The 19,025-nt window shown below is 31.5% G+C and overlaps 1 protein-coding gene across 3 annotated transcripts; it reads left to right on the top strand.

Moving 5' to 3' along the window:
• The first annotated feature begins 13,965 nt into the window (after positions 1–13,965).
• On the top strand, positions 13,966–17,470 carry LOC132638838 (E3 ubiquitin ligase BIG BROTHER-related-like). Of its 3 annotated transcripts, none has more exons than XM_060355593.1 (7): positions 13,966–14,135; positions 15,715–15,808; positions 16,329–16,375; positions 16,504–16,548; positions 16,627–16,748; positions 16,973–17,081; positions 17,163–17,470. In XM_060355593.1, exons 1-7 carry the CDS (start codon positions 14,073–14,075, stop codon positions 17,217–17,219), a joined length of 537 nt encoding a protein of 178 aa, XP_060211576.1. In that variant the 5' UTR covers positions 13,966–14,072; the 3' UTR covers positions 17,220–17,470. The 3 variants fall into 3 exon arrangements, with proteins under 3 accessions (XP_060211576.1, XP_060211577.1, XP_060211578.1); XM_060355594.1 differs by lacking the exon at positions 13,966–14,135 and adding an exon at positions 15,391–15,463; XM_060355595.1 differs by lacking the exon at positions 13,966–14,135 and adding an exon at positions 15,392–15,572.
• Positions 17,471–19,025: the final 1,555 nt, after the last annotated feature.

Here is a 19,025-nt window from a genome sequence, read left to right on the forward strand (position 1 = left end):
TAAAAAAAAAAAAAAATTGCACATGACATTTTATTACTGAAAAATTGATTTATTCTTTTAAAAAGAAATCTGAAAAATCGTTATTTGTAGAATAAGGAAAAATAATTTTTCAACCTTTTATATATATTAAAAAAAAACAGAATTGGATTTTCATTAAAACATGTGGAATTTTTTTAAATTTGGAAAACTTTTTTTTAACGGGTGGAAACCCCATTTGTTTTTAGAAAATTCAATTTTTAAATCTGAAAAACTGATTGTTTTTTTAAGTAAAATGTGCAAAACTAATACTCCATAATTTTCTTCTAGATTTAAAAAAATATAGTTTTCTGGTTTTTTTTTTAAACACAGTTTTTCCATAAAAAATTTTAATTTTTTCAGATTTTTACAAAAATCCAGTTTTTCACATTTTGAAAAGAAAAAAAAATAGTGTTGTCCGTTAGTCAAGGTTTTACTCGTTAAAAAAAAGTTTTCCAAATTTAAAAAAATTCCACATGTTTTAATGAAAATCCAATTCTGTTTTTATATATATATATATATATAAAAGGCTTACTACATTTGTTTTTTAAAGAAACGGGTGTTGAAAAATTATTTTTCCTTATTCTACAAATAACGATTTTTCAAATTTCTTTTTAAAAGAATAAATCAATTTTTCAGTAATAAAATGTCATGTGCAATTTAATTTTTTTTTTTTAAATTAGTGTTGTCCGTTAGTCAAGGGGAATAAATGAGCCAAAAAGTTGAATTGAGGGGTAGTTTTAGCAAAATAGATGAATAAAGGGTATTTTTATACCTTTTCTAAAAGTTCAGGGGCATTTTTGTTCTTTTCCGTTAAATTTCTAAAAAAATATTTGGGAGTTTGACTAAAAGTGCACCACTTATGCAAACATAATGTACTATTAGTGCTCCATGTGAAAGAATATGTATGATTTTGATCCAAACCCAAACATAATGTATGATTTTAGTCCTTTTCTCTAAAAAGTCTTGCCAAAATATCATAAAAAAATAGTTCTTGATATATTATATACAGTCATAGCAAAAGAAAAAAATTCTTAGGTAATTAAACAAATTATCAGAAAAGATAAATAAAATTAAAGTAAAACTTTGTGAAAGTTGGACAAGTTGGTCCGATTCATTGCTTAGCTCATTTTGACTCATTTGATTTCATCTCAAGTAAAAAAATTCTACTATTTATTAATCGACCCATTTTGATCCGCTCCAATTTTGCTTAACCTGCCCGATTTGACTTTCTTATAATCTTATTCCATATGTAAGCAATATATTTATCAAAGGACGCTCACAAACTGTTTGAAACCATTTCAATCATCTTGATTTCTGTTTGGAACTACTAAAATTCAGTTAACACTTTATTTTTAGAATGTCACGGTGTCACCTAAGCCCATCAACCGGTTTAACCGGTAACCGGTTACGGAACCGGCCATCGGTTTCGATTTACCGGTTTGAAACCCCAAACCGGAACCGGTCCTGTTCAAAGTGTCCAAAACCTTTTTTTTTTTTGTTTTTTGTATTATATATAACTTCCTTGATATCTACATTTGGCTGCATCAAATAAAAGTTATATTCATCAAAGTTTGCACTACAAGAAGAAGTTGGCTGTGAATGTAAAACTTTTAAATGCGACAAACCCGACAAGCCCTTTTTGGTACTTTGAGAAGTAGTAGGGCGTGGAGCAACGGGTGTAGCACGTTCTTCCAATTTAGAATAATGAGTAAAAACTTTTCTAAACTCGTCATCAATAGCGAGTTCGGCTTTAGCTAAAGATGGTTGAACTCCCTCTTCAATTTCTAAAAATGGATAAATTTGACTAACCAATGCTTTAGTATAAGACACTTTTAAACAAGGATTTAAAAGAGAACCCAATATAAATAAAGTTGGGATGGGAAAAAAATACTTCTTAAATTTGATTATCATTTCAAAAATAGTCACTTGATAACCGGGTTTATATTTATACTCCTGTAAAACTCTAGCTATTTCCGCTAAATAGGCTAAAATTCCGGTTACCGTGGGATAGAATTGTCTAGAAAAAGCAAGAGTTGCATTATAAAAAAATTCTAAGAGTTCAACACATTCTTTAACATCTTCCCAATGCGAAAAATTTAACCAATCATTACTATTAATATTATATTTGTTGTGAACTTGTTGTATGAGAATCCTATACTCATATGCTTGTTGTAGCATAATGTAAGTGTAGTTCCACCTAGTCTCAATTTCTATTTGAATTTTCCTAGGTCTAAGGTTATTTTCCACACAAGCATTCTTAAAATCTCTAATTCTTCCCCTATTAGCATTACAAAAAACAAACGCAACCGCATCTCTAACCTTTTTAACAGAATCTTCAAAATGCACAAGACCATCTTTAACAATTAAGTTTAAAATGTGACAACTACATCTTACATGAAAAATATTTCTTAGCGGAGGTTTTAGTTCTCTTTTTATAAGACCAATCGCCTTTGTATTATTAGAAGCATTATCTAAAGCAATATAAAGTGTTTTTCTATAAATGTTAAAAAATCTCATAATAGTAGACATTGAATCGGCTAAAAAAATTTTATCGTGACGACCTTTTCCTTCATCATATAAAAAAGCTATAATTCTTTTTTGCATAACCCAGTTGTCATCAACCCAATGACATGTAATAGCAAAAAAATCTAACTTGTTAAGACTAAGACCCAAATCAGCGGTAAGATAAACATTACAATTTAAAGAATTAAATACATGGCGCAAATAAAATCTATATTTTTTAAATAAATCTATAACATCGACTCTACAAGTACTTGTATGAATACCCTCAAATAACGGATTATAACAACGTTGAATGTAAGTAACAAACCCCAAACCCGAGGGAAAGGAAAATGATAAACAATCATAAGCTACCATTTTAGCTATTTCTACACGCTCTTTTTTCTTGTCATACTTAAAATTTCTACCGGTTCGTGGGTCTATCGTCATTTGAATACCCCCACATTTGAACCCGTTTGCTCTCCCCAAACATTCATATGTTTGCTTCTCATATGACTATTTAGTGTACTCGTTCCACCATCCTTACCAGTTTCTTGCTTAAAACTAAATACTTGTCCACATAGGGTACATGTAGCTGATTGGTTTTCCCTATTCTTAGTCATAAATTTCCAAACTTTAACTGTTGGCTTACGAGTTCTAGGCGGTTTATCTTGTGTATGTGATTGTACAGGACATGTATCTCCTATGGGATTTTCGGGGGGTTGTGTTTCATCATCACCATCATCTTCATTAATTTCATTAAAAGTGTCGGTAAAATGTTGTTGCATTGCCTCATGACCTAAAAGTGGATTATTTCCACCAACATCAATACCTAAATTAGGTATTTCTTCCACAAATGTTTCCTCATTAAGCTCACCCCTAACAATACTACTACTACTACCGGCACCACGTCTTAATCTCTTTGACATTATTAAATAGAATTAATTTAAATCACAATCAAATAAATTACAAGAAAATAAATTACAACATTAAATTGCTAGAATTAAATTGGGTAAATTAAATTGCGAAAAATAAATTGCTAGAATTAAATTGCGTAAATTAAATTGCGAAAAATAAAGATAGAGTTGGAACGAAGGTACCAAATTGCCGGATTAATTTCCAACAAAGTGAAGGCGGCTAGAATTGCAAATCTACCAAATCTACTTCGGATTGTTGCAAAATCACCAACTCCACCAACAATATTATAATTGCAAAATTAATAATTGAAACTATAATAAGACTTTGTAATATTTATTTGAGAGAAATATAAAGTGGCTAATTATTGCAAAGTAACTATAATTGAGAGATTGAGATTTGAGAGAAAGAGAATAGTGAATTGGTGTGGATTAAAATGAAAATGAAGAAGGGTTTATATAGGGGTGGGAGATGGGTTAAAGTGTTAAAAAAAAAATTGGTGGGTTTGGGGGGCCAAAAATTAAGTTTATGACCGTTTGGCAACAGCCATTTTTGCAAATGGACCGTTGCCAACGGTCCATTAACGGACAAAGCCCAGCCAGCAACGGCTATAATTTTTTTTTTATTTCACCAGTTTAACCGGTTTTACCGGTCCGGTTCCGGTTTCAAAAAAATCAGAACCGGAACCGATAATATTAGACGGTTAACCAATTCTACCGGTTCCGATTTTACCGATCCGATTACCGGTTTGAACCGGTTAAACGAAACCGGTTGACGGGTTTAGTGTCACCTTACGTGAGAGTCACATTATTAGAATGTTCGTTAAATGATCCATTAACTAAAGATGTCAGCCACGTGACAATAGTTACATCGTGTAGCACAAGAATATATTTACATTTTTATTAATTTTCGATTAAAACAAATATAAATGTAAAAGTATATTTTCATTATATATAAGTGCGATGGGGTACGAATACAGCTGCCCCACCTTGTACAATAAGCTTCACAAATTGTACATGGGCTATATAACATGTACACTTTATATAATATTTTTATATTCCACGTAGACATATGTCATAGTACTTAATAGTTGTTCCCTTCTCATGTATAAATGTATGGACTTCAAATTTAATTATCCGACACATTTGTTTCCTTCATGTACTTTTACTTGTTCACTTTTGACTTTTTGTATTCTAGCTGAATATTTATTCTCTTCTCATGTATGGACATATGAAGTTCAATTTTAATTCTCCTACACAAATTTATTTCGTCTGTGCACTTTAATATGTTCACTTTTGACTTTTCACATTCTTTAAGAATTAATAAATCCTACGTGGATATATGTCATAGTACCGAATATTTATTCTCTTCTCATGCATACACGTGTGAACTTCTATTTTAATTTTCCGACATATATTTATTTTCTCTGTGCACTTTTACTTATTCACTTTTGGCTTTTCACGTTTTTGCTGAATATTTATTTTCGTCCCATGAGCTTCACAAATTATACACACAATGACTGCTTGTAGCATGAGCTATATAACTTATACACTGTATCCAACTATTTTTATATCCCACGTAGATATATGTCAAAATACTTAATATTTATTCCCTTCTCATGTATAGACGTATGCACCTCAAAATTTAATTCTCCTACACAAATTTATTTCGTCCGTGAAATTTTATATGTTCACTTTTGACTTTTCACATTCTTTAAGAATTAATAAATCCCACGTGAATATATGTCATAATACTGAATATTTATTCTCTTCTCATGTATATACGTGTGCACTTCTATTTTAATTCTCCGACACATATTTATTTCATTCACGCACTTTATTTGTTCACTTTTGACTTTTCACGTTTTTACTGAATATTTATTTTCTTCCCATGTTTCTAATATATATAAGTAACTTGGGAGTACGAACACAGCTGCCCAAAATTGTAACAAGAGCTTCACAAATTGTACACTTTTGACATTTCACATTCTTTAAGAATTAATAAATCCCACGTGGATATATGCTATAGTACTGAATATTTATTCTCTTCTGTACACGTGTGCACTTGTATTTTAATTCTCCGACACATTTATTTCCTCCGTGCACTTTTACTTGTTCACTTTTGACTTTTTACGTTTTTGTTGAATATTTATTTCTTCCCATGAGCTTCACAAATTGTACACGCAATGAATGCTTGTACCATGACCTGTATAACTTGTACACTTTATCCAACTATTTTTATGTCCCACGTAGACATATGTCATAGTACTTAATATTTATTCCCTTCTCATGTACAGACGTATGTGACGAGACCAATGTGCATAGATATTTTTTTGCTCGTACTATGTCAAATTATAGTAAAGTTTAAGATATCGTCCCACAGAGATTGAAACTACCTAGGCTACAAATTTGTATTATTTTTGTTACTATTTGAGAGGATCAAATTGATGAAAAGAGGGTTGTTCAAAAGTCTTAAAAATTATAATAATAAAACAAGAAATATTTTTGGATTTTTCTAATAAAAGATAGAGGTTGGGATATTTTGAATCGGCAAGATAAAATTATTATAATAAAATGAAAAGTTTATTATTTATTTTTTGTTTAAAGAATGATTGCTTATTTTTAATACAATCACTCCACGTAACGATGACAATATGTTAATAGCATCACTCTCGCTTATACTACTAATTTATTTACAAGTAATTAGTGACATTAAACAATAATTAATTAATAACACTTATTTCGATTAGTGTAGTTAACCAATTAAAGTAATGGCTTCAAACATGAGGAAAGAATTTTTGCTCGTCCACCAGGAAAGAATTTTGAAGGAAGACTTTTTTTTTTTGAAATTATGGCTACTCTTGTAAAATGGAAATTTAATCAAATAAAATCTATCATGCTTCCAAACTTTATAATTTCCATATTTATCAAACCTTCACTTTGTTTCTGCTTTTATTTTTATTCGACAAAAGCTTCACCTTCTTTCTTTTCGGGTCTTCACTGAAATTGATAATTTTACGATCATCTGCATTTAGTATTCTTCATCTTTTTGTCCATAGGCTTGCCCTTTATGTCTATCTCAACTAATGTAGACCAAACACTGACTTCTAAAATCATTTAGGACTTTTTTGACTTGTAATGTTGGCTTCAGGCTGGCAGGATAAAGGTTATATTTATTGTGACTTGCCTTTTTCCAGCTTTGGAGCAGTTTTTTTTTTTTTTTTTTTTTTTTTTTCAGAAAAGACTTTTCACATATTTGCTAGTTGATGCTTTTTTTTTTCCTTGATGTACTTAGAGTTTTGTACATAATCACCACCATTTTTTCGTTTTTTTTTTAAATTCTAGTTCTTTTTCAAAACGAGCTCCAAACTTATTTTATGAAAAAGGACTTTCAAATCATAAGCATGGAATTGCATATTTAAATTTGTGCTATGGTTTTTTTTTTTTTTTTTTTTTTTTTGAGTTTTTGGTGCAATATTTAGAAAAGACAGAGGTAAACAAAGAAAGCCTAATTCATTTTTTAAAAATCAGTGTTATCTAGGATTTCGCCTCAAAAGACATTCGGGGCAAGTTCTAGAATAAAGATTGTAAATTCTTCTTGCTTTTGATTGTAATGCTTCTCAATTTCATAAAGTCCTGCCAAGTATTGAAGATATTAGTTCTTGCCTTCACATAAATAAACTCACAAACAAGGAAGTTACGAGTTAAATATAAAAAATATATATTTGACATTGGATGATAAGAATTTTATTTTGATATATTAGCATTTACAAGAGGCATATTTTTATATACTAAATTAAATTATTCAATATTAAAATAAAGTGAAAATCTTTTTGGCTTTCAAATATGCAACCGCAGAAGAAAGCTTGAAAGAAACTGCAATCACACACCTTCTGTGTGCAATAAGTTCATTTGTTAACTATGTTAACTTTCAGGGCTCGTTTGGTTGGAAACAGCTTATCCCGGGATAACTAATCCCGGGATTAGTTATTCCACCCTCAAGGTGGGACAAAAAAACACTCTAATCTAGGGATAACTAATCCCGGGATTAGTTATCCCGAGTTTTTTTCCCAACCAAACGTGGGATAAGGTGGTACTAATTTTTATCCCAGGACTATTTTTCTCTATCCATCATACCAAACGAGCCCTCAGAGCCTAGCTTAAGTATAAACTAGAAAATTACCTATGCCAATAATGAAATTGTTCAAAATGCGGTTGATTAACCAGTCATTCAGGCATGCCAATCGCTATGGAGTTACTCCTGTATAAGTGACATTGTTTTTGCAGAAGCCATCATTTTGTATTCTAGTTTTACATTGATATGGATATTAGCCAAATCAATTAATCAAGTGCACTATCACTCCTTACTAGACTTATAAGGCTCCATTGCTTCACCCTCAATGGCTACGGGAAAATAAAAAAAAAAACTGAAGGAAAAAAAATTGCAATGATAAAAAAAAAAAATCACGAAAAAAATAATCATAAAAATAAAATATATAATTAGAAAAAAAATACATATATAAAAGTGTTTTCTTCTACCCCACACTTAAATTGTGTCATGTCCTCATGACACACACTTTATAAATAAGAGGGGTAAAGAATTTCCCTTAAATCTTTTTTTTTCCTTCGAGAACTTGTGTGCTCCACTCCTAATTGTGAATCAAGTTTTCTTTTTCGCTTTTTCTGGTTCCTCATGGAGTTCATTTGGCTAAGAACATCATAAAACATTTTTCTTTTTCGCACATAGCGCTCTTTTTTGTCCTTGTCTCGAGGAGTCAAATAATTGAGTATGATCTTCCTTAACTCTATTTTGCATTTTTTACAAAGATCATTCCGTGTGTTTTCCTGAAAATCTCCAATAACAAAATCCACAAAATTATAATGTTTAGAAGAAAGTGAAGAATAACGATCAAAGGATATTTCATTTGTGCTTGTGACCTCTTCATTCTCATTTTCTTCAAAATTAATCAATTTATGTGGATAAGAAAAATCGGATATGCATTCATATTTTGTTGAATTAAATTCAACCAAATATTCATTGTAAGCAATCTCCATTAGATCTAAACCTTCTTCTGGAGAGATAACCTTTTTCTCATAAGGCTCGTCTTCTTGAGTTGATTCATTCTCACATGATGTTGTGTCATTTATTTGTTCACCACCAAAATTTAAGGAGTTTACAATACTTACCAAGTGATTTACTTGCATTGTTAAGTACGTCATGGCTATTTGATCCTGCACATGTTTTTCTTCTGTCTTTTTCATATAGATATACAAAGTCTCTTCAAACCTTTTGTTCTCCTGTTGAGGTGGTTGACTCATGTTGCTTTGATTCCACATAGAATTTAGGTATTGATTGCATTCCGGATTGCCATTATACCCATAAAAATCGTTATACATGTAAGAACTAGAAGCATCGTGAGATTGTTCATAAAATGAATCAAGAAAGATAGGATTATCTTATTGGCATTTATGACTAAGGTGACTTCCACCACAATATTCACAAATAACGGACCTTTGATTGATTAATTCCTCAAGGTATTTTAGTTTTTCAGAAATACCGTATGAGATTGTGTTACCTGTTCAAAGCTTTCGTGGTTGCCTGCACATAAATCACATCTGACTGGCCTCTGGCTTATTTTATCAATTAATTTTTCAAGGTCTTTCAGTCTCTGAGAACCACCATATGAGAAAGTGTTACCTGCTTGACATTCATGACTGGGGTGATTTTCACCACAATAATCACAAGTAACTGACCCTTGGTTGATTCTTGATGTGGCGTGATTTTACGCCACAATCGACGCTTTTCGGCTATAAGTTTTACTTGTTTTTTAAGCAAGTCTATGTTATTTTACGTGGTTTTTAGTATGTTTCAGGTAATACGGGGTCCGTAGAGCCTAAGTGTGGAAAACAAGCAAAAAAGCTGCAAAACTGGAAATAACTGGACATTCTGGAAATATTGGCTGAAATATTACTCTGCGCGTTCGCGCAATAAAGCCACGCGATCGCACCCACGCACGTTAAGTGACTCTGCGCGTTCGCGCAGGAACGACACGCGACCGCGCTTAAGAAAGAGCGTGATTCCACGCGTTCGCGCAGTAACGTGGCGCGTTCGCGTAAAAGGATTTTCGGCCCAGTTCGACCAGAACTTGGGCTTTAACAATTTCTGCCATTCCAGTTCCTATAAAAAGCCAACTAGGGTTTTCTAAACACATCTTTGGCAGTTTTCATACAAGTTTTGGAGGCTAGGGTTTCACCTACACCATTGGAGGAGAAGATTAGAGCACTTTAATGAGATAATTCTTAAACCTTTCTTCAATTCCTTATTTTGTATTGTATATCTAAGTGTGTAGCTTTCTATTCCATTACTTGAATCTTGTTTATGCAAATATTCATATGTTTGGTTTGGATGAATCTCTCATTTTGCTTATGTATTGAATGATTTTAATTTCTAATGAAGTGGGTTTATTGTTTCTCTATTAACTCTTCATGCTTAAATGTCTCTTAATGGTTGCAAACATTATTTGTGCCTAAGTACTTTTACTTTGTTTGAGAAAGAAAGTGAAAGTTAGGAAAAGAGTTAGATAGCAAGGATTTGGGTCATTAAACCCATCTAATAACTTGAGCTAGAGATAGGATAGTTAACTTGAGGTTGAATTGATTGTGTTTAACATCACACTCTAAGGCTTGAGAAAGCTTAGAGTGAAATTCATTGATTTGGTTGAGAAACTTTCAATGAGATTTTAGAAATCATTATCTATTAACATAAACCCTCTCTTAGTTGTAAAATTGTAAAATACATTGGATCGTTACTTGAGAGTAATTTCCCTTGTATCCATGCTTGTGGCCATTGATCATTTTACTTGCTTTCTAGGTTAGTTTACATTTCCGCATTAGTTATAATTTTCTCCAAAAAAACCCAAAATATTATCTATCGTTTGGCTTTAGCTTAGTTGGTGATAATTTCTTACTTTCTTAATCGCCTAGCATATTGTTCCCTGTGGGATCGATCCCGACTCATAGTTGGGTAAATTATATTGCATACGACTGTGTACACTTTCTCTTTGAGGAGTGGATTTGGACGTTATCAAAAATGGCGCCGTTGCCGGGGAATACGGTCTAGAAAAATCCAGCGTTAATCGCATCTCAACATTTGAAGAGGTTAAATTGATACCCACTCGCATTACTTTCCATTGGAACCACAACCTTAGTCACTCTCTCTAATAGTTTACATCTCATTACAATATCATTTAATTGTCAGTAGCCAATTATTAAACCCAATATCATTATATCCCCCCGTCCTCGAAATTTAGACTAATGGTCGAGTGTTACACTTGATAAGTCTATTTCTTCACTGTATTCTCTGTGGGATTCGACCCCAACCTTGTTGGGTTCTATATTTGACAACGACCGCTTACTCCTGATAAAAAGGGTGTAATTTGGGCGTATCATAATGAGCCGATATTATTTTAAGCTAAAAAAATTATTAAGTACTATATAAAATATTTTTATTCCGGTGTTTTGAAACGTAACTAATCTTCTATCAAAGTACAGAAAAAATCTTATTTTTGAGTTTGATTTTCAAAGAATAAAGGTTGGGGTCGGGGGAAAGAGAATTTCACGCACATAAGCCTAGTTTGATGTTTTTTTCTTAAAGAGTTAGTTTGGTTGTAAAGGTTATTTTTTGGGTTAAAAAAATTTGGGACTCATGATCCATTAACTAAAGATGTCAGGCACGTGACAAGAGTTACATCGTGTAGCACAAGAATACATTTACGTTTTTATTAATTTTTGATTAAAATAATTATAGATGTAAAAGTATTACTACTATTAAGAAGAGCCGGGTAGGCTCACTTTTTGGTCGTCCTTTTGTCGTTCGTTTGTGGGCTAAAAAAAAATTATGGGTCCACATATTTGAAATAACTACTAATATTTTTTTAAAAAAATTTGGGCCCACATATTTTAAACAACTACTAATACACCAATCAATATTTAAAAAATAAAAAAATAAAATAGAACTCACCATCTCCAAACTCACGAGAAAAAAAAAGGTGAACACTTTATTTTTTCCTTACAGTCCTTACTATTTCTTAAAGCACATTAAAAATAGGGACATTTTTGACACTGTAATCTTTAACTATGGTGGTCCATAGATTAGTAAGGACATTTTTAATGTGTTTTCAGAAAGGACATTTTTGACACTGTAATCTTTAAATATAGTGGTCCATAGATTAGTAAGGACATTTTTAATGTGTTTTCAGAAAGGACATTTTTGACACTGTAATCTTTAAATATAGTGGTTGGGATTTATATGTATTGGTTGGAATTTAGAGGAAGAGCAGAAGGATGGCATAGGTTAGTACACGTGTCCAATCAAAAGAAAAAGGAGAGCTGCAGCACGTCTATTAAATACAGCTTTGGGAAATTTAAAAAGTTAGAGCAATTTGACAATTTTGCCCTTGAACGACCATCCTCCGGCATAACTTTAGTCATGCCTTAAGCGTGCGTATGCCGTTTCCGGTATAACTTTCTCAAGTCTTTCCTTGCGAAATTATTTTTTATTTTTATGTCTGAACAGGAGTTCGAACCTAGAACCTCAGGATTTCTACGCAAAGGGCAAAACGTAAAGACAACAAATATGAGGGGCAAATTCTAAAGACCACCCCAAAAGAAGAGCAATCTGCGCAAAAAAAATGAATCTATTTTAGTTAATATTCTTTTAAGGAGCTTACCAAAAAAATATGACAAGTAAAATGAACCGGAGGAAGCAATAATGACCAGAGGCGGATCCAGTATTTAAATTTTATGGGTTCAATATTAAGATTTTTAGCATCGAACCCATTATATTTTTAAAGTTAGGAGTTCATATCTACTATTTATTGCAATTTCAATAATTTTTTACACATAAATTTAGGCTGCGCACCAAAAATTTGGGGTTCAGTTAAACCCCTACCTCGTAGGCTACATACGCCTCTGATATTAATGACTACAGTTTTAGTTCATGATGACGGTAAGCAGTATATAATAAAGAATAAGTAGAAGATAGATGAACAACAATAAAATTTAAGAATGATCTCTTTTGGTCGTCCTCACAAGGAAGAAATTTGAATATTGCAAATAATTTCAATCTGTTACATGTGGCTGCTGTAGCAGCAATTGGCTTTAATCTTTGGTCCTTTTCTGAATAGTGAATAGTATACTACTCTTGTCTCGGCCCATTGTAACATTTCGTCGTCCGTTTGTGCGCTCAAAAAAAAATTGTGAGCCCACATATTTGAAATAATTATTAATATTTTAAAAAAAAATTATGGGCCAACATATTTTAAACAACTACTAATACACCAACCAATATTTAAAAAAAATAAAAATAAAGTGGAACCCACCATCTCCAAACTCACGGGAAAAAAAAGTGGATTCCGTATTAACAAAATCAAACAATATAAAAAAAAAGGTGAATCCCATATTAAAAAAAAACAATGTTAAAAAAAAGAGTGCAGACTTTGTATTCGTAGCAAACACTAATATAATAAAGTTTTAGATACGGAACACAAATTACAATGTTATATTAATCGTGTTTTGAACATAATATCCCATATTGACAAAATCAAGCAATATATATATAAAAAAAGTGAATCCCATATTAAAAAAACAAACAATGTCAAAAAAAAAAAAGTGCAGACTTTGTATTCATAGCAAACACTAATATAATAAAATTTTAGATACGGAGCACAAACTATAATGTTATATTAATTGTGTTTTGAACATAGTGTATCTATATATATATATATAGTGCAAACTAATAATGTCCAAAAGGGTGGGCCCCATACTAAACAACACCAAACAATATTAAAAAAAAAAAACTATATAAAGCATGGGTTTAGACCCATGCTTCGTCGTCCGTTGTCCCTTAAAAAAAAAGGGGGGGGGGGGGGGAGCGGTGGGCCTCATACTAAATAACACCGAGCAAAAAAAAAAAATGAAACTCACCATCTCCAAACTCATGGGAAAAAAAAATGGACCCCATATTATCAAAATCAAGCAATATAAAAAAAAAAGTGAACCCCATATTAAAAAAAATATAATGTTAAAAAAAAAGTGCAGACTTTATATTCATAGCAAACACTAATATAATAAAGTTTTAGATACAGAACACAAACTACAATGTTATATTAATCGTGTTTTGAACATAGTATATGTATATATATTATATGCATAAAAATAGTACAAACTAATAATGTCAAAAAAAAAAAAGTGCACCTCATAAAGAGTGGACCCATACTAAACGACATCAAGCAATATAAAAAAAAAAGTGAAACCCACCATCTCCAAATTCACGGTAAAAAAAAAGTAGACTCCATATTAACAAAATCAAGTAATATCAAAACAAAAAAAAAAGTGAACCCCATATTTAAAAAAAAATAATGTAAAAAAAAATGCAGACTTTGTATTCATAGTAAACACTAATATAATAAAGTTTTAGATACGGAGTACAAACTATAATGTTATATTATTGTAGTTTGTACTCCGTATGGGGCGGAATATGTTATAAAATTGTAGTTTGCCTCCTTTCTCATTATAACATCCAATTCAAGCCATTGTTTTAGCCATCCAAATTTCCGGAAATTTTATCAAAAATACATTATTATGGCTGATGAAGAACAGAGGAAGCCAACGACTCGAAGAACACCTCTTAGCCAAATAGATGAGGTACATTTTTTGCTACGTACTTCAATCTTTTGTTTAAAATTTCAATCTTGTAGCATGTGGTGGCTGAGCCAATATTTCACTAAAGAGAATCAACATATAATTTACAAGATTTATTATATATATATATATATATATATATATATATATATTACTATATATAATAAGTGGCAATGTAATGAATTTTGTAGGCCTTAGTTAGTTCTCAACTTTCTTGTTGGAGAGTTTGCTAACCAAATGGTTTGCAATTTCAATTTTGCCCTTGTATTTGATTTTTATTGCATATATATTAAAGTATATTTTCAATAAATCTAGACACTTCCAAACTTATTTTGGTAATACATGATCCCTCAAATTAACTTTTTGTTACTATTATATATAAGAGCAAATGTGGAGATTTTTGTAGTCCTCACAATAATTTTTAAAATTTTCAAAATTTTTAAAAACTTTTTAATTAACTACTTTTAGGTCCTAATCTTATTTATTTAAGTCACATTTTTTGCTTTTTATTTTTAAGGTCTACTTTTCAAAAGCTATCGAACCTGGGGACTTTTGTAGTCCTCACAATAATTTTCAAAATTTTTAAAACTTTTTAATTAATTACTTTTAGGTCCTAATCTTATTTATGTAAGTCAATTTTTTTGTTTTTAAGGTCTACTTTTCAAAAGCTATCGAACCTCCTACCTCATTTTTCATGTTCTTTGGTTTTCTGGTTGGTGCTTGATATCCGCATTTGAGCCCAATTAATCCAAATAATTCGCATTGTATTGCGCTTATCGGGAGGAGCCTTCTTCCAAAGATTTTTTCCATATCCATGTTCGAACCCCTAATCCCTAATTAAGAGAGAAGTAGCTCCATCCGCTGCACAAGTTAAAGTATGTATTTGTCTTAAAAATTCATTAACTATGTATAGATTATTTATTTGGAACTAAATAACTTCAGAAAATTAGGATACATAAGTTATAAATGTCAAATTCTGGCTCCACATTTGATTTGAAGTAAATAATTTCATCAAAATGGAAGTTAAAATATTAAAGGAGTGGAATGAAAATTTTGCTTTCATATAACTACCCACTTGCGGGACTACAATGGGTATATGGTTGTTGTTGTTGTTGTACACTTGTACTAACACAAATTATATTTTCTTTAGTTAAAATATCTACTTTTATATCTTGAGTTTGGGCCCGGACTCAGCACGGGCCTCACATAACTAGTATATATAAAGAAGAGAAGCCTGTCTATATATTCTGTTGAGCCCGGGCCTCACATAACTAGTATATATAAAGAAGAGAAGCCTGTCTATATATTCTGTGTAATTTTTCTACGAAATGGTATTAATCCCCGCCACTGGTTGCATGATTTTTGTCTTTCTTTTTCTTCTATTAAAATATATTTTTCTTGAGTCGAGGGTCTATCGGGAACAACCTCTCTACATTATAGGTAAGGGTAAGATCTACTTACACCCACTCTTCCCAGACTATCATCTATGGGATTACACCGGGTTACGTTGTTATAGTTGTGTGAGGATTCTAGCTAATTAATTGATACTTACAGTGCATGGGAATGAATGTGACTTTTTCAGGATAGGATTTGTATTATGTTGTCGATGATTGAAAGTGAAAGTGAAGATGAAGAAACAACTGCCTCTGATGAAGAATTTCTAGGAAGTGTTCAAGGTAATCTAATACTCCTTCCGTTTCAATTTATGTAAACTTTACGGAGAATGAGGGTCAAATTTATAACTTTGACGTTAAATTTTGACATAGATTTTTCAATTTTATAAAAACAAAATTTATATATTTAGAAACTACATAAAAAAAATTATAAGCGATGATAATTTATAATTCAAATAATTTAGAAAAATGTAAGAAAAACTTGTTCAAAGAACCATCTCGTAAACTTCTAAATAGTAATAAGTTCACAGAAATTGAAACAGAAGGAATACTAACTTCTTCTTTTTTTTCATTTGAAGAAATGATCCAAGAAACCCCATAAGAAGGGAAATGAAAAGAAAATCCATTTTTTTCCCTCCATTATCTTAATTAGTACTATAGCATATACTATTATATTTTTCAGCTCAAAATAAAGTATACTCAACCTATTTTCTCAAATTTTTATATACTCAATTTTATGTTAAACATAAGAAGTAATAAATAGTTATCATCGTTTTCCCTTTTGATAAATTTCTTTTTGCAGATTTTGAATTAGAGTTCTACGACGATGGTTACGACGAGGACAACGAGGTCTCTCTCTAGAGCACACATATTCGCACTATAATTTGTGTATTTCCATATATTTGATCTATTCAACACACACACACATAGGTATCATAAATTATCATGAAATAACAATGGATTTTCTCCTTATACAGGATATGGAGGAAGATGATGTTGATCCAGATGAATTATCTTACGAGGTAGGAGTACTTTTTATTTAATTTATGTATTTTTCAAGAACTACATGACATTTACTAAAGAGCATAGTTTTTTCACAGGAATTAATTGCTTTAGGAGAATTTGTTGGAGTAGAGAACAGAGGATTATCTGAAGCAGAAATAAGCAAATCCTTGCATTCTTCTACATTTCAATCCAATAATTCCAAGACACTTGTTGACAAGTAAGTAGTCGAAAATTAAAGATTCGACCAAAAAAAAAAAAAATTTCAACCCCTCATAATCATTTTAGTTTCCCCCCCACAATCAATAGGATATATAAGACCTGATTATTAAGAAGATTTAAACTCGTGACACTGTGGTTTACATTGTGTGCTGTGACCTCTTGGTCATTAGACTGAATAATTATTAAACATTGAAAATTTGACTTTTTTGGATAAATATATAGGTGTGTGGTGTGTCAATTGGAATATGAAGAAGGAGAGAAGCTAGTAGCACTTCCATGTGATCATCACTACCATTCAGATTGTATAAAAACATGGCTTCAGATAAAGAAGGTAATTAATTGCCAAGTGTTCTCATTTACTCTTTTCTATTTCTTGATGTTCATACTTACAGATTTATTTATTTATTTGCAGATTTGTCCCATATGTAATGATGAGGTCTCATCCGCTAATGTGACCAAGGATCTATAGATCTATGTCACTCGTATTAAACCAAGTTCTTGTATTGAAATCAGTCAAGATTTATTGAATATGACAATGGAAATTTGGAACTGGATTAAGCGCACAAGTTTTCAAAACATATTCTACTAACAGAAATTCAATTTGAATTGAGGGGTATGACCTTCATGTTCTCTGTATTATACATCCATGGATAAATTTGTATATTTGTATATGAACTCCCATTCTATCCAAAATAAAAACAACTTTCGTTTCCAAGTTTACCAGAGGCAGATTCAAGATTTCTTAACATATGCACCTTGTCAGGTATCAAACTGTAAAATTTCTAAAATCAAGTATTCAAGAGTTAAGATAAAAGTAACTTTGGCAAGTGCTAATCATGAGTACTCAAGACTCAAGAGTCACTAGAAAATAATGTTTTTGAGTAGTAGTAAAGTTTGTACAATAGAAAATAAAAGTTGCACATCCTGACATCTTATGATCTGAAGTAAATAGTTTCGAGATATAGAACAGAACAATGGTTCCTTGAATTTCAGGGAAGATTTGGGGCATATTCAATAGGGTGGACTTGGAAAACCTAAAAAGAAGAATAAAAGAAACTTTCTACAGAAGAATATAGTACAAGTAAAAGGCCAAACATGCGCTTTTTTTTTTTTTTTGTTTAAATGACCGTGGTGTCCGAGCCAACTTGCATGCATTTTGACTAATTCCACGGAGTACCTGCTATCTTCCAACAATACAGGTACCGGATAACTCTATCCACTAAGACTTGAACAAATGGGAAGAAATCACTCACTGTTATTTACCTACAACCACCTCCAACACTATTTGACTATATCCATTTACATTTTGCCTAAGTCTATGTCTTATTACATTCTGTACTTTATTTTTAACATCTTATTCCATATCCCTTTTGCCTGTCCATTACTGCTGAAAAATTGCAAAACGGAGTAAAAGAGTCAAATCTCTTCAGAAACTTCACCAAAAATATGTGGACAGGATTCCCATTTACAAGTTTCTCTAGCTTCCCAATATCCTCCTCTATACTGATATGTATCACTACCTTTTGGCTTTGTAAACCACCTTGGTTTCCAGCCTTTTTCCTGCATCTTTGACGCCTGCATGACAATACTTGTTATGCAAACTCTTATGAAACTTCAGTATGATGTAATGGCAAATATTTTGAGCTGTAAATGCCAATAATCTTAACTGTTTCATGTACCAAGACTTCATAACTATTGTGGGATAAAGGTACCTTGATTGGGTTTTTACTGAGAAAATGGAACTAACTTGTTACTCCAACCAAACTACTGAAATGACATTCCTAAAACTTTAGGATGGCCGTCGAATAACTAGAGTATTTGCATTGCTGTTCGTCTTTTTTCTTGTTCTTTTTTTCATAGGAAACTTGTCTAAATTTTGATAATCACAGATATCAAAATTTTCCTATAATGATGACAACTTTAATGTTGATGACACGAGTTGAGTTTAAATGGAGAAATGAGGATTCATATAGCCAACCCTAACCTGTTTGAGACTGAGGTGCAATTTGTTGTTGTTGACAGTTCATTGCTTTAGTTTTATGTCCTTCCTTTTTATATTATCAGTACGCGCAAAATTTGGTTTTCCATGTATAGGCGATTATTGCACTCACTCAGCTATGAATAAAGCACACAAAGAGGAACCATCTAATTTAATTTGTGTATAAATTCATGAAACTAGCTGCATTACCTGACGCTGCCTCTGTTCTAGTCGTAACTTTTCTGAGTTAGCAGTTTCATATTCTCCATTTTCAAGAAATCTTTGATCTGGTCTAAG

The sequence above is a fragment of the Lycium barbarum genome, chromosome 4 (assembly GCF_019175385.1).
Source record: "Lycium barbarum isolate Lr01 chromosome 4, ASM1917538v2, whole genome shotgun sequence".
Classification (NCBI taxonomy): domain Eukaryota; kingdom Viridiplantae; phylum Streptophyta; class Magnoliopsida; order Solanales; family Solanaceae; genus Lycium; species Lycium barbarum.

Bases quoted from the DNA above. Each gene is read 5' to 3' on its own strand.
- LOC132638838 (XM_060355593.1), top strand. From the start codon at position 14,073: ATGGCTGATGAAGAACAGAGGAAGCCAACGACTCGAAGAACACCTCTT. The intron at 14,136-15,714 runs GTACATTTTTTG...TGACTTTTTCAG, and splicing joins CTCTTAGCCAAATAGATGAG to GATAGGATTTGTATTATGTT. The intron at 17,082-17,162 runs GTAATTAATTGC...ATTTATTTGCAG, and splicing joins CATGGCTTCAGATAAAGAAG to ATTTGTCCCATATGTAATGA.